Source organism: Aedes albopictus, chromosome 3 (assembly GCF_035046485.1).
Source record: "Aedes albopictus strain Foshan chromosome 3, AalbF5, whole genome shotgun sequence".
Lineage (NCBI taxonomy): Eukaryota > Metazoa > Arthropoda > Insecta > Diptera > Culicidae > Aedes > Aedes albopictus.
The window spans coordinates 184,876,839-184,891,202 of NC_085138.1; the positions used below are offsets into that span (position 1 = coordinate 184,876,839).

General features: G+C 38.7%; 1 protein-coding gene across 1 annotated transcript; it reads right to left on the minus strand.

Annotated features, from left to right (window-relative positions):
* Window positions 1-263: 263 nt before the first annotated feature.
* Window positions 264-12,175, minus strand: LOC109398870 (secernin-1). Its single transcript, XM_019671316.3, has 4 exons — window positions 12,022-12,175; window positions 11,687-11,929; window positions 11,393-11,562; window positions 264-2,458 (listed from the first exon to the last, which is right to left on the minus strand). The coding sequence occupies exons 2-4, from the start codon at window positions 11,846-11,848 to the stop codon at window positions 1,687-1,689; spliced, it is 1,104 nt and encodes a 367-aa protein (XP_019526861.3). The 5' UTR covers window positions 11,849-11,929; window positions 12,022-12,175; the 3' UTR covers window positions 264-1,686.
* Window positions 12,176-14,364: the final 2,189 nt, after the last annotated feature.

Sequence of the window (14,364 nt, forward strand, 5' to 3'; positions counted from 1 at the left end):
TTTTTTGACATGCAGCCCTACAGAAAATGGCCCGCAAAATGGAATTTCAAACTTTCTCGTTTTCAACGCACCCGGTCGATTTTCCTAATCATTTTTTCGTACAAACACGTCGGAGCCCCGTACGAATGAAACACTGAAAGAATGATCTAGATCCGTTGGGCCGAGCCTATTCGTGACATATAAACACCATTCCATTTTTATTTATATAGATAGATATCAGGTTTTGTTGGGCTGTGATATCTTGTTCCAAGGATACCATCCGCTAGGTTTTGAAATTTTTGATATTCAATTGTTTATTCTTTTCGCATGCATCGATAGGATACTTCTAGTAAATCGCTTTCAAATAGAGAGAATGAATACACTTGATGTACTTTATTATACTGTAGATACTATATACCTGTTCAGAGCACGTACTGTTGTAACTGTTAAGCATTATTTGTAAAAAAAATCGTAAAATAAAGCCATCACACTACAACTAGACAAAACTCGAACATTCACTAAGTGTAAAACATTTGAATCACTGTTACGGTATGAACAAACTTTCAATAAATAAGAAACGAATACCTAAAAATAGAAAATAGTTGAGATCTCACGCCATTATTGAAGACAAGCTAAGCTAAACGAACACTGGGATTCTATGAAATCACTTTACAATACTCAATTGTTACGAATTGTTCTTACTTGAACGGAATACCACAAGATCCGGTAGAAGCATTCTTGCACGAAAATGACACACATATTGTTTTTCAAAAAAAAAAAGGTATAAAACACTAACTGCAGCTCCATTGCGTGTCATATCTATGTGCTATCGATAGTAATGTTCTACTGATTGAATACAGCCTGTTCGATAATTCTATAAAGTTATTCAGCAATTTTTTGTGGCCCTCGTAAACCTATGCTTTTTTCTTCCTATATGTTTGGTACGAAATCATAAATGAAGCAAGTCTTGTTTTGTCAAGGAATGTCGTAAAAAGTACGGTTACTGTGCTATTAGATAGCGCTTTTTCGCAATTTTAGTTTACACCCGGGTAGTGGCAGACAATAGCAAACTAAACAATAATAATTGATGTGATCTGAACTCATTTTGGTGTTTTTGGCTTCTGCATATGTTATAAAACAATGATACAATAACAAAATTGACTGATAGGTATTAAAAAAACGAAAATAGAAACGCAGTATAAAAATATCCCATAAATTAGTTTTGCTTTTTGATAGATCGTAACTTGTGATAAGCCACCATATTTGACGCGGGTCCAAAAATGACACTTTTGCTGTCCCCAATATTTACAGAACAGCCGATCAGGATCTGGTTCAATGAAGTTGATTCATCGACAGAACAGAAAATTTCTTCAGAAACTTGAATACGTTTTGTATATTCTTAAAAAAACAACGGAAACTCGGATAGAGAAAGCTTACCGTCCTGTTTACATCAAGCATTTTTCATTTTTAAGAGTTGGTTAAATTCAAAATTAACCCAACTGCGTTAAATATGGTGCCATCGCGGTACTAAGCTTCAACTAAGCTTACAATCAATTTTTTGCTGTTTACTTGTCGAACAAATTTTGTTATTGTTTCTGTTACTTTAGATCATATTTTTGGCCAAGAAATGAACTTAGCTACTGCTTAGCAGTTCTCTCCTACCCGGGTACTGTTTGGTGAACTATTATTAGTGGCTTATGGAAAGATTTAACGATAGAACTTAACCTCAGCCTCCACGCAGTCCTTCATCAGTTCATCTAGCTCCTGATTTGGCTCGCTAGAATGTTCACTAATGAAGCGATTAACTTCGTCGACGCATGTGCGCTCAAGTGACATCAGTAAATCTCCCACATTTTCCCACTTCCGATTGGTGTGCAACTTGTGAAGCAACGTTTGACTTTCCCCGGGAGGAACTTTCGTAAGAGGCGAAATCTTGACCCCTGGAGTGAAAATGAACGGTTTGAACACCGATTCCACCGGATGGGGCGTCGCAGTGAACCAGTGACAAGATAGGCCACTATTGGACAAAACCGCCACATGGCTGGAGAGTGATTTTTGTTCCGCGCCAGCAGCCCGCAGCGTTTCGAACATCTGCACTACTCCGAAGGAAGCTTCGCTGGAAGGTTCACTACCCGGCCAGCAACGGGAAGCATCCGAACCGAAAGCCTGGGCGAAGTTCAAGTCCCCAGAACCGTCCCATGCGCCGATCGCTTGTAGCTTGGATTGTAGATCGTCGGAACTTCGATCGAGCTGTGTTCCCACGGATAGGCCGGGCTTAAGGGCTAAACTATTGGAGGAGATTTTTTGTGCAGCCCAGAGGCATCCCACGAGATTCAGCAGCCAGGCTTCGTTCGGATCACAAACGACGAAAGCCGCCTTGGGGGCGTCTTTGCTTTCTTCGGCGGCACCATGTTGCCCATTTAGCGAAGTAATGATATCGATGGCCTCGGATGCACTGGCGGCTCGTTCTAGGCCCAATCTATGGAGAAAAATAAAATGATTTTATTAAGAATAAATTAAAATTTCAATGTCCGTTTCTTTGATTTTTTCAGTTTGAATTGTGATTATTAGGTGGTTCATTTTGGGTTAAAATTAAGGCTCAAGAAGCCATCATTTAATCGTCAGCAATCATCAACTATTCAAATTCGAATTCCAATAAAAATTTATCACTGCACTCCATTCACCATCCCGATGACAGTGAAATCATTTACAAATACGGGCTTGTAAACTTGAGCGAAAAAAACTGCATTTGAATAGTTGATGATTGCTGACGATTAAATGATGGCTTCTTGAGCCATAAGATAAAGAAATACATTGTGTTTGTGTATTAATACCTAAAAAAACGTCATTGCTCCGTACAACACAGTAAGGACAACATATTAAGTATCTACTGGGTTATTCAGATAAACATTTTGTTAGCACTACGACTGCTACAATAACAAACAGGGAGACTTGTTCTCTATTCCACAGGCAGTAATTGATATCGCTACTGTTATCAAATAAATAAATTTTGCTTATTCCAGAAACTGGACGTCGTTCATTAACGTCACTTCAATTATACATATTTACTTCTCACCTAATTCTGACTAACTGACTAAGCTGACTTACCAAACATTTAGCAGTGTGCGAAGGTCAGAAAAAAAAATCTTAGCAAAAAACATTGCTTGTTGTGTGTGCTTTTGATTACCAACACAATTGTTAGGGTTAGAAAAACTGGAGCAGACCTTTGAAGCCTGTTTTCTTAAAATGAATAACATTTTCAGTCACAATAGTCGAAAACAAATAAGTTCTTTTTTTCGATATTGCTTAGCATTTTGAACAGGGGCGCTCAGTGTTTATTATTCCTCCTCTCTTCTTCTTGGCGTAACGTCCTCACTGGGACAAAGCCTGCTTCTCAGCATAGTGTTCTATGAGCACTTCCACAGTTATTAACTGAGAGCTTCCTCTGCCAATGACCATTTTGCATGTGCATATCGTGTGGCAGGCACGAAGATACTCTATGCCCAAGGAAGTCAAGGAAATTTCCTTTACGAAAAGATCCTGGACCGACCGGGAATCGAACCCGTCACCCTCAGCATGGTCATGCTGAATACCCGTGCGTTTACCGCCTCGGCTATATGGGCCCTTAGTGTTGTAAAAAGTGGCCCTTAGTGTTTATTATTGTATTGTACACTCAGCGAAAAAAACTAGCGAAATCCATCAAAATACCTTATGAAAATTTGCTATAACTAATTCTTATGGATGACATAAGAATACCTCATGGAAATTTATTGTGCTTGCTATGACAAATTTCATAAGATAGACTTATGAAAAGAACCAAAAAATCTTAAAATGATGCAGACTGGATTCGATCCATGAACGTCGGGATCACCGAGCCTATGTTTTATCCACACGGCTACCGACGCTTGAGAATACCATGTTGCTAAACATGAATAAAAGCCACGCTGTGAGACGATTTTACGTCAAAGAGTGACCTTATGAAATTCATCCGAATCATTATGAATTATTTAAAGGCCGTTTCATAAGTTGGGCCTCATGGAAATCTTAAGGTTATTTGGCTGAGTGTACGAAAAATCTCCTCTGAGCTCAGCGGTTCATACATTACTGTTAAAGCAACAAGGGGGAGCAAGGCGGAGTGCTTTCTCCTTTGTTGTGGTCACTGGTGGTGGATGAGCTTCTAGACAGCTTAGAGAGAAGAGGCTTCGAAGTGGTTGGATATGCTGATGACGTTGTCATTATTGTACGAGGCAAGTTCGAAAGTGTTATCGTGGAAAGAATGCAATCTGCCCTAAATCACACTTTTTCCTGGTGTCAAAAGGAACAACTAGGCATACATCCTACAAAAACTTCCATTATCCCTTTCACCAAACGGAGGAAGGTCCAACTGAAACCCCTTTTCTTGAATCATACACAACTAGTTTATTCAAGTGAAGTAAAATATCTAGGTGTCATACTCGACGCAAAACTGAATTGGAACTCTCATCTCCAATCAGTTGTGCAGAAAGGTCTCAATACACTTTGGGTTTGTTCAAAAACCCTGGGTAAAAGATGGGGCCTAAAACCAAGTATGATCATGTGGATATATAAAACCAGTGTTCGTCCCAGGACTACTTGCGCTTCCCTTGTCTGGTGGCCTAAATCGTTCGTTTCAGTCGTCGTCAGAAGTAGACGTATTTTTAAGCGCTCCGTAGTTAATTTTTATTTTAATTTTTTTTTGGCACACATCGCGCGCGATCGGTAAAAAATGCAGTGCAGTGTAAAAGCTTGTGGCATAAGCGACGACCGCTTCCTATGGAAGTGCGAATTCTGCTTTAAATGCTATCACGCGGCGTGCATCGGGGTGCAACGACACCAGGAGAACTTTATCACGTCGTATATGGTTCCCTTGTGCGCCGACTGCCAGCATAATTTGAAAACTGGCATTGACACCCGCAAGGTGCTACACCAACAGCAGAAGTTAATTGAAACAATCAGTGCACAAGCTGACGCAAATCTCAGGGTAGCTGCTGATTTGAAGAGATTAAGTGCGGTTGGCGAACTGTTTGATAATATTGAGCTACAGCTCAAAGAAACAGCTGCTAGCATAAATGAAAGTACGACGTCCAGCCTAACGAATGCTGTATCGGCATTATCGCGCAAAATTGAAAACAGCCATACAGTACAAAGTACGGATAAATCGGCTGACGAGTTGGCCTCCATAAAAAATCATTTGACCGGGCTGCTGAACATCTCCATGAAATCCACGAAGCAACATATCAATGATTACGTGGAGGACTTGACTAAAGATTTGTCTGGGGAGATGAAGAAAATTTGTAGCGAAGTGCAAATGCTGAGCAGTCTCACCATTGATATGGCTGCGCATTGTAGTGACCACAACGCTAGTCACCCACACGATGCTTTGTCTGACTTGCAATCAGCTACCAGTTTTTTTAGTGAGGAAATTTTAAGCGAAATTAAATCTTTGACGACTGTCGTGAGTACATTAGAAGCCAAAATCGTTAATACACATCGTATACCAGCAGAATCGCCACCAAACTTGCTACAGGAGTTAACCGAAAAGGAATCTCCCTGTACGCTTGAAAAATCTGGCTGGCGCAGCCTTGGGTCAAAGAATGTCTGGCGCTCTGACTGGACAGAATATGACACTCGTCAGCTGCGTCGCGCAGAACAACAAAAAACCAAAGATAAAGCTATTAGACGACGACGAAAAAATAAAAGACAGCAGCAATACAGTAATGTTCGTAACAATCTTAATAACAACACCACCGCCAAAAATTTCAACGCAAACTACGGCAACAGGGATATTCCACGCAAGGCGGCCAACGATCTCCCTTCAGACAGAGTACTATTGGCTGCAGCTAAGGAGAAATTTTCAAAACCCCCACGGCAACGCACAACGGCAGATATAGCTCATCGACCTATACAGTTCCAGAGAGGAGAAATTCTTAATCCCAACGGAGTTTATAATGGAAATTCTCAGCTAGCGAGTGATAGACAACCTCATCTTATGTTCCCTGGATGTTCTTCAAATGCTGCTGTTAACGGTATCCGCACCACCGACGATCATCCAGAACCACGAGTGAACAGACCCTGCTGCTGTCAGTGTTTTCACTAGATTTGACGCATTCCCTAGTTGAAGGTAACAATAGTATATTTACATGTAGCAGATGTATTGTTACTAATTTACATAATGACGATAGTGAAATGAATATTGATGGTATTTTAACTGTTCATGAACAATTACCAATAATTAATAATAATAATAATGATGATCATGTAATTTCTGAAATTGACAGGCTACCATCATTTACTAATAACTCACCTGCTACTGAAATAGTTATCTATTGCCAGAACTTTAATCGTATGAGTAGCGCATCAAAGTTGAATGCAATCCATAAAAATATATTGAGTTCAAATTATTCAGTTATACTGGGCACTGAAACTAGCTGGAGTGACAGTGTCAAAAACGAAGAAGCTTTTGGTAGCGATTATAACGTGTTTAGAGACGACCGTGATCTAGTATTAAGTCAAAGACAATCTGGAGGAGGAGTACTCATTGCAATCTTAACTAAGTATAATTCGGAACATATAATTTCACCAAAATTTAAAGAGTTTGATCACGTGTGGGTCAAAACTAATATTGATGGTGAAACTCACATTTTCGCCTCAGTTTATTTCCCACCTGATCAAGCATGCAAATCAACTTATGAAAAGTTCTTTCAAACAGCCGATGAAATTGTATCTCGGCTTCCTCCTGAATATAAAATACACATATATGGTGACTTTAATCAGCGTGATGCAGACTTTATTCCTGAAATGAGAGTATTTTATTGCCAGTTATTGGTGACAATGATACATTACAATTTATTTTTGAGAAAGTTGCCTTTCTAGGTCTTAATCAAATAAATCACGTGAAAAACGAACAAAACAATTTCTTAGATTTTTTACTGACGAACACACACGAAGATTTCTGTGTAATTGAATCTCTTGCACCTCTATGGAAAAACGAAGTATTTCATACGGCAATTGAGTATTCTGTATTTGTACATAATAATAGCATTCCCATCGAATGTGAATATGAAAATGTATTGGATTTCAACAAAGCAAAATTTGACAATATTAAGGCTAAATTAAAAAGGACAAACTGGCAATCTATTTTAAGGAGTCAACAAAGTATTGATTGCGCTGTGGGAATTTTTTACGAAATATTATCGGGTATTATTCAAGAAGAAGTTCCACTTACGAAAAAGCGACGAAATTACAATTCCAAAAATCCAATTTGGTTCAACAAACAAATTCTGAATTTGAAAAATCGAAAGCAGAAGGCTCATAAAACATATAGAAAATACGAAAATCAAGAAAATTTGATGAAGTATTTAAACATTTGCAATCAACTTAATACAGCAATGTCTTCTGCTCTTTCTGATTATAATGTAAAAACTGAAAGTGAAATTAAGTCATGTCCAAAGAACTTTTTCAATTATGTTAAATCCAAGTTAAAGTCAGCCAGTTTCCCGTCCAAAATGACATTAGACGAAAAAGAAGGACATAATTCAGAAGACATTTGCAACCTTTTTGCATCATTCTTCCAAGAAACTTACACAAATTTTTCAGATAATGATCGTGATTTTGAATACTTTTCTTATTTTCCTGATTTTCCAAACGATGTTAGTGTCAGTCACATTAATGTCAAAGACATTTTGGCTAGAATCAATGACCTAGATATCACAAAAGGTTCTGGACCAGACGGAATTCCTCCATCTTTCTTAAAACCATTAGCAGTTGAACTTACAACTCCATTATTTTGGTTATTTAACATGTCGCTGGAATCTGGAAAATTCCCGATGGAATGGAAAAAATCTTTCCTAATACCCATTTATAAGTCTGGTAAAAAATGTGATGTTCGAAATTATCGTGGAATTGCTATTATTTCATGCATACCAAAACTTTTTGAATCAATCATCAACAGAAATGTTTTCGCTCAGATTAATAATAGAATAACTAATTCTCAACATGGCTTCTTCAAAGGCCGTTCAACAGCCACTAATCTGCTTGAGTTTGTCAATTACTCTTTGAATGCAATGGAAAACGGTAATCATGTGGAAGCTCTCTACACTGACTTCAGCAAAGCATTCGATAGACTGGACATTCCTATGTTGATTTACAAGCTTGAAAAGATGGGAATTGCAACGGGGCTCCTCAGCTGGATCAAGTCTTATCTAACTGATCGTCAACAAATAGTGCGATTCAATGAGAAAAAATCAAAACCAATTAAGGTCACATCTGGAGTTCCCCAAGGTTCACATTTGGGGCCTCTTCTTTTTATTTTATACGTTAACGATATCTCTTTTATACTAAAAAAACTAAATGTTCTTATATATGCTGATGACATGAAGCTGTTCCTAGAAATTAGAAATAAACATGACGCCGATGTACTTAAGAATGAAATTCAAATTTTCCATGAATGGTGCTCTAAAAGTTTATTGGAATTAAATGTAAAAAAGTGCAATCATATAACGTACAGTAGAAAACGATGTCCATCAGATGTCTCAATAAAGCTAGGCAATCAAATTGTTGAAAAATGTGAAAAAATAAGAGATTTGGGTATAATTTTAGACACAAAATTAACGTTTGTAGAACATTATAATACAATTATCCATAGAGCATATAATATGTTATCGTTTATAAAACGTTTTGGTTATAACTTTCAGGATCCATACACTATAAAAACATTATACATTGCGTATGTGAGATCAATATTAGAGTATTGCAGCGTTGTTTGGTCTCCTTACATGAAAAACCATGAAGAACGCATAGAGTCAATTCAGAAGCAGTTTCTATTGTACGCACTACGTAAGTTAGGATGGACAGTATTCCCTCTGCCTTCATACGAAGCACGTTGTTTGCTGATCAACATTCCGACATTGAAAGAACGACGTGATTACGCTATGGTTTCGTTTGTTACTGATATTGTCTCACAGCGTATTGACTCACCTGAATTATTGTCCAAATTGAATTTTTATGCTCCCAGCATCTACGTGAGAGAAATTTGTTTACAGCGGAACGTCATCATGCTGATTATGCAAAATATGGACCGTTAAATCAAATGATGTACACTTATAATCGGCATTGTGAAATGATTGACCTAAATATGACTAGAACGCAGTTGAAGAAACATTTTCAAAACATTCGAAATCGTAGAAGCTAAATAAAATAGCAGAAAGATGTGGCCTTTAATGATAAAAAACTGTGCTAATAACAATTATAAATATAAAATATGTATAAATAGATATTAAGCATGAAATGTATTGAAATTGGTCTACGTTTGATTGACGACAATAAATAAATAAAACTAATGAGGCTGCTGCAAGGGTGAAGCTCAACAAAATCCAACGCACCGCTTGCATAGCGATCACTGGTGCAGTTCGTAGTACACCCACTTTGGCCCTAGACGCAATGCTTCACCTGCCCCGGTTAGATCAATTCATAAAGCTGGAAGCGGAAAAAAGTGCTCTAAGGTTAAAGAGAACAAAAACACTGCTGTCGGGAGACCTTACGGGTCCCTCAGCATATTAAATGAATTTGCCATAAATCCCGCAATAGGAATTTGTACTGACTGGATGGAAACGGTAGTCAATTATGACTTACCTTACGATGTGTTCATTCCTTCCCGCCAGGAGTGGGAAGGAGGTGGACCCAGCGTTCCAACAGGCTCTATACATTTCTTCACAGATGGTTCGAAAATGAATAATCTGACAGGCTCCGGAATCTGGCCCTAGAACAAAAATCTCTGTCCGCTTAGGACAGTGGCCCACAGTATTTCAGGCGGAAATATATGCAGTATTAGAATGCGTGTTATTATGCCTGAGGAGAAAGTATAGGTTTGCAAAAATATGTATTTTCTCTGACAGCCAAGCGGCACTTAAGTTGCTTAATAACTACACTTGTAACTCAAAGCTAGTGTGGGAATGCATTCTGGCTTTGAAAAACTTATCCATACGCAATCGAGTCTACTTATATTGGATCCCAGGACATACGGGTCTAGAGGGAAACGAGATTGCTGATGAGCTAGCCAGGAATGGATCTAATGAAAGGTTCATTGGCCCTGAGCCCTTCTGCGGGATCTCAGACTGCTCTGTAAAAATGGAACTGAACAAATATATGGTCAGTCAAATCACATCAAACTGGAATGCACTTCCCCATACGAGCCAATCCAAAAGGCTCGTAACGATAAACCCCAAGAAAACCCAACAGCTATTGGGTCTCAACAAAAGGGATCTCAACATCTACACCGGTCTAATAACTGGACACTGCCCCTGTAGATACCATCTACAAAAGATCGGAGCAATCCAAACCACAAATTGCCGCTTCTGTGACGAGGAGAGGGAAACATCAGAACACATCCTCTGCTATTGCAGTGCACTCACTCAACGTAGGTTCAAAGTTCTCAGCAAGCCCTTTTTAGGGCCTGCTGACATATGGATCTTATCTCCCAAGAACGTGGTTGGCTTCATAAAGCTAGTCTCGCCAGAATGGGGGAGTCACATACTGTAACTCAGGATCTCTATTCATCAGTAATAGATGGTCTTGAGTTCAGTCGATACCAAGGTATCTCAGTGACAAATATGTTACTGAGATAACTTGCGTACTTTACAGCAAAAGGGTATATCACAATAGTTCTAAAATCTGGACGCAGTGATCTCCACCCGACAAACGAGAGAAAGTACCTATAACACTGGGATGTAAAATATGTTTATAAAACTTTGCGGAAAAAACGCTTTTTAATGCTTACGTTAAAACAGATGCATGACTTAGAAAAACATACTTATGTCAGTTTAGTCAGTCAATTGAGTTGGGTGTGTAGTAAATATGTATAATTCAAGTAACGTTGGTAAATATATACGAGTTTGAAACAATTTTGAATTCTTTGGGGTCATTTTTTGTAGGTATTTAAGCGATATTGTTCAATCTGAACATGGATTTCTATGAAATTTCTTAGTATAAAACATCTAATCGAGATTTCTCGAGATTCCTCCTAGGGATGTTTTAAAAAAGATCTCAGAGGTGCAGAATGGCACCAGGATTCGATCCCTGAACTTAGTTTTGGTTGACATTTTTATTTAATAATAATGGTCTGTGGGGGCACCGTGGAGGGTTATGACCATAAGGGAATCACCATTATGCCTAATTGCCTACAACTCAATATCCCCCAGAGATTTATTTTTATCTGTTTCAAAGTAAATTGTATGTGCTACTTCCAAGATTAAATTATAATTAAATTGTATTGTATTGTATTTATTTTACGAAACGGTAACATGTTAGTTTTTAACTTTAAGTCATGTCATGTCATGTCAATTAAAATGTAATGTTGTAGTGATAAATTAAATAGTCATTGGCCGGTAGCGAGACTCACCTTACCAGATCCGTGGCGTTGAGTTTACCCTCAACCGGATGGCCCTCGCTGAAGGTAAGTCCCAGGCAAACGCCTTTCTCGTTGGACCCGCTCTCGGCACCCCAGACACCAGCCGGTTTGCTCAGAATCACAGAATACGTCGCAGCTCCATCAATTTCAGCCGAATCACACTGCAGATTGTTTTTTTTTTTTTTTTCGGGATGCGAAAGAGATGGAACCAATCAAAAAGAGAAGCAAAAATCAATCAACCTGCAAGGCTGAAACAAAAAAAAATGCGAAGAAAATGCCACTTACTTTCACTGATCCGCTGCCCTCGGATGCTGGGTAATGATGCACTTCGCTTACTGCGGAGTCATCCACCGGTTCACGGACTCCGTTCCTCCCATAAATGATCGTTTTTCCAGATTCGACAAACGGAGCAAGGACGACGAATGCCTCTCCACCGATTCCAGACATTTTTTCGGTCGGTACTTTGCACCCCTTTTCCCTCTCACTATCCAAATCGATAATGAAGTGAAAGTTGGCCCGTACGGAGATCTGGGGAGGAAATATCGCAAAATCACGGTTATTTCCTGGTCCATCGACGAATCGTCACAGCGTCGTACAAAGTGGGCTATTTTTTCACTTACCTGTGCTGGAATTTAAAGTAGAATTTCCCAAAATTTTATTGGTTTTTCACTTTTTTACTTTAAGCTTAGGACGTGCTTTGTGATGTGTAAGGATGCGAAAAAAGATTCGATACTGTCATGCTCCATGACAGACTGCGTGCGGTGTTTGGCAGTCACTCACAGGAGTGTTTTTGTTTATTTATCGTGAGTTCCGGTGTGAGTGTATGACACTGTGAAAAATAAGCGGACCCAAGACGAGCAATTTATTTATTTATAATGAGCCATAAAATTTTTTTTAAGAATAATCAGACTTTGGCGACGAAATTGAACTCGCCCTAAAATGGTACTAACACAGACAAACAGACGTAACACTCTGATAATTCCCATCGTACTTCGATTCGGTCGCACACAGTGCCAATTTGTATTGTTCGTGCAGTTGAAAATCGGAATTTTTGACACGCAAAAATGCCCGAATAAAACGGTATCATACAGTGCTGATACAGATTATCATTTTCTAATTATACATGTAATCGTAAAATGGATTGTAAATCAATGATAGCATGAATCATATGGATGATAGCAGATACAATAGTTGGACATTTTATGATAGACCGAATGGGTTGTTAAGTATCGTTACCATTCAAAAACGCATTTTTTCACGAACAAAATTTTTCGGATATCATTCATTCTATAATCACTTTATCATTTACTATATGATTCAGGGAATGATTAAATCAAAGCTGAAATATTTCAGCAAATCTGCATTATCGACAAAAAAATCCACCCCAGCGCATTTGTTGCTGCTGTCATCTGGGCTACCCGTTGTGTTTACTAAAGTGTTTTTTTTCGGTGGTTGGTGATCGAACAGTGAATCCCAGGGTTGCTCCGTCTCTCGCCGCGCGGTGTTTACCGATTCCGTCACATACAATCGGTGCTCGCGGCTAGTTCAAAGCCGATAGTGTTCTAACGTTTTTTCGGGGAAGCATTTTGAGGAAGCATTTTGCCAGGAGGAGGAAGCAGCCAGGAGAAGCATTAGGTACCGAAAGGTCGTCAGAATTTGCCCATAGTTCCGACGATGGACACTTGTTTGTTCGAAGAAACCACGGTGGAAGAAATAGTGCAAGCTGATCTTCACCTGAAGAAGCATTCTTGTGTTATGAACCGCTACTGCACCGTTTTCATTCATGCGATAAGAACACATTCGCCATAAGAACACAGCAGCGACAAAGTGTATGTGGTTGGGATATCATTTCCAGAGATAATTGCTGCTCTGCGGAGCCGAATTAGGCATGTATTGCAAGGTAGGCACACACATGCTATCATAACTACGCTATGATTGCCTACGATCTTGCACATAATTATGATTAATTGATCACGGCCCGGAAATAAGCCAAAAATAAATTATAAAAAAATATACATAAATCATAAAGTGAATCGTTATCATTGGTATTATAATATCTGAAAAGTGTTGTATGATCCCATTTTCATAACTTCTATTATTCAATCATTAAATTATTATTATATTTATCGTTATTATTCCACGAACAAATATCTTATGATTTAAACGATACCGTAAACCATAATTTTCTATGCGGGTCGATTTTTCTCCTAAACTGTGTGTTGGACGTACGTCGGTACGTCATAAACTTTATGATACAGTGAATAATAAACATTTCACAGATCTGCTTTATCGACCCGAAAAAAGTGCACACCCCTGCGGGCATTTCTCTGAACCTGTCAACTATGTGTATTATTGAGTGAATCGTTGTTTATTTTTTCGCTTGTTTTTTTGTCATGCTTCGGAAAATCGGGATTCGAACTGTGTGATAGCCGGAGTTGCTGCATCAATCTTCGCGCGGTGTGTACTAGATAGACCATATTCGATTAGTGCTCGCGGGTGGTTTGAAGACAATGATGTTCTTGAAGTGAATTGATGTGAGCTGTAAGAAAAAAAATCTGGTGTCTGGCAGAAGTATAAGAAAGAACTCCCGAGAGAACACTGACCAGAACCAAGTAAAGAATCTTCTATGGATTCCACCAGTGGTCTAGCATGCGGAGTCCAAGGCGGAGTCGTTACAATGAAATTGACTATTGAAGGTGAGCAAAACAGTTTGCTTGAAATCATTCAACATACAATCGACGGACGCACCTACTGAGAGAGAGCAGCCGCCGTAGGAATAGTGCTTGATTTTCGTTAAAATTACAAGCTATAAGCTACACACACTATCTTTAGCATGTTTTCCTCATGCATCAACACCCAAAATTCAGAGTAAAAATTCAAAAAGTGATTTTGGAGAATACATTTGGAGGAAATCGAACTATTCAAAATTATTCCAGTATCATTGCATGTATCATTATCATACA

What these genes read in the sequence shown, in the direction of transcription:
- LOC109398870 (XM_019671316.3), bottom strand. Translation starts at nt 11,848, where the DNA reads ATGTCTGGAATCGGTGGAGAGGCATTCGTCGTCCTTGCTCCGTTTGTC. An exon ending in AGGGCAGCGGATCAGTGAAA is followed by an intron (nt 11,563 to 11,686) that starts GTAAGTGGCATT and finishes AACAATCTGCAG; the next exon opens with TGTGATTCGGCTGAAATTGA. An exon ending in AACGCCACGGATCTGGTAAG is followed by an intron (nt 2,459 to 11,392) that starts GTGAGTCTCGCT and finishes TTTTCTCCATAG; the next exon opens with ATTGGGCCTAGAACGAGCCG.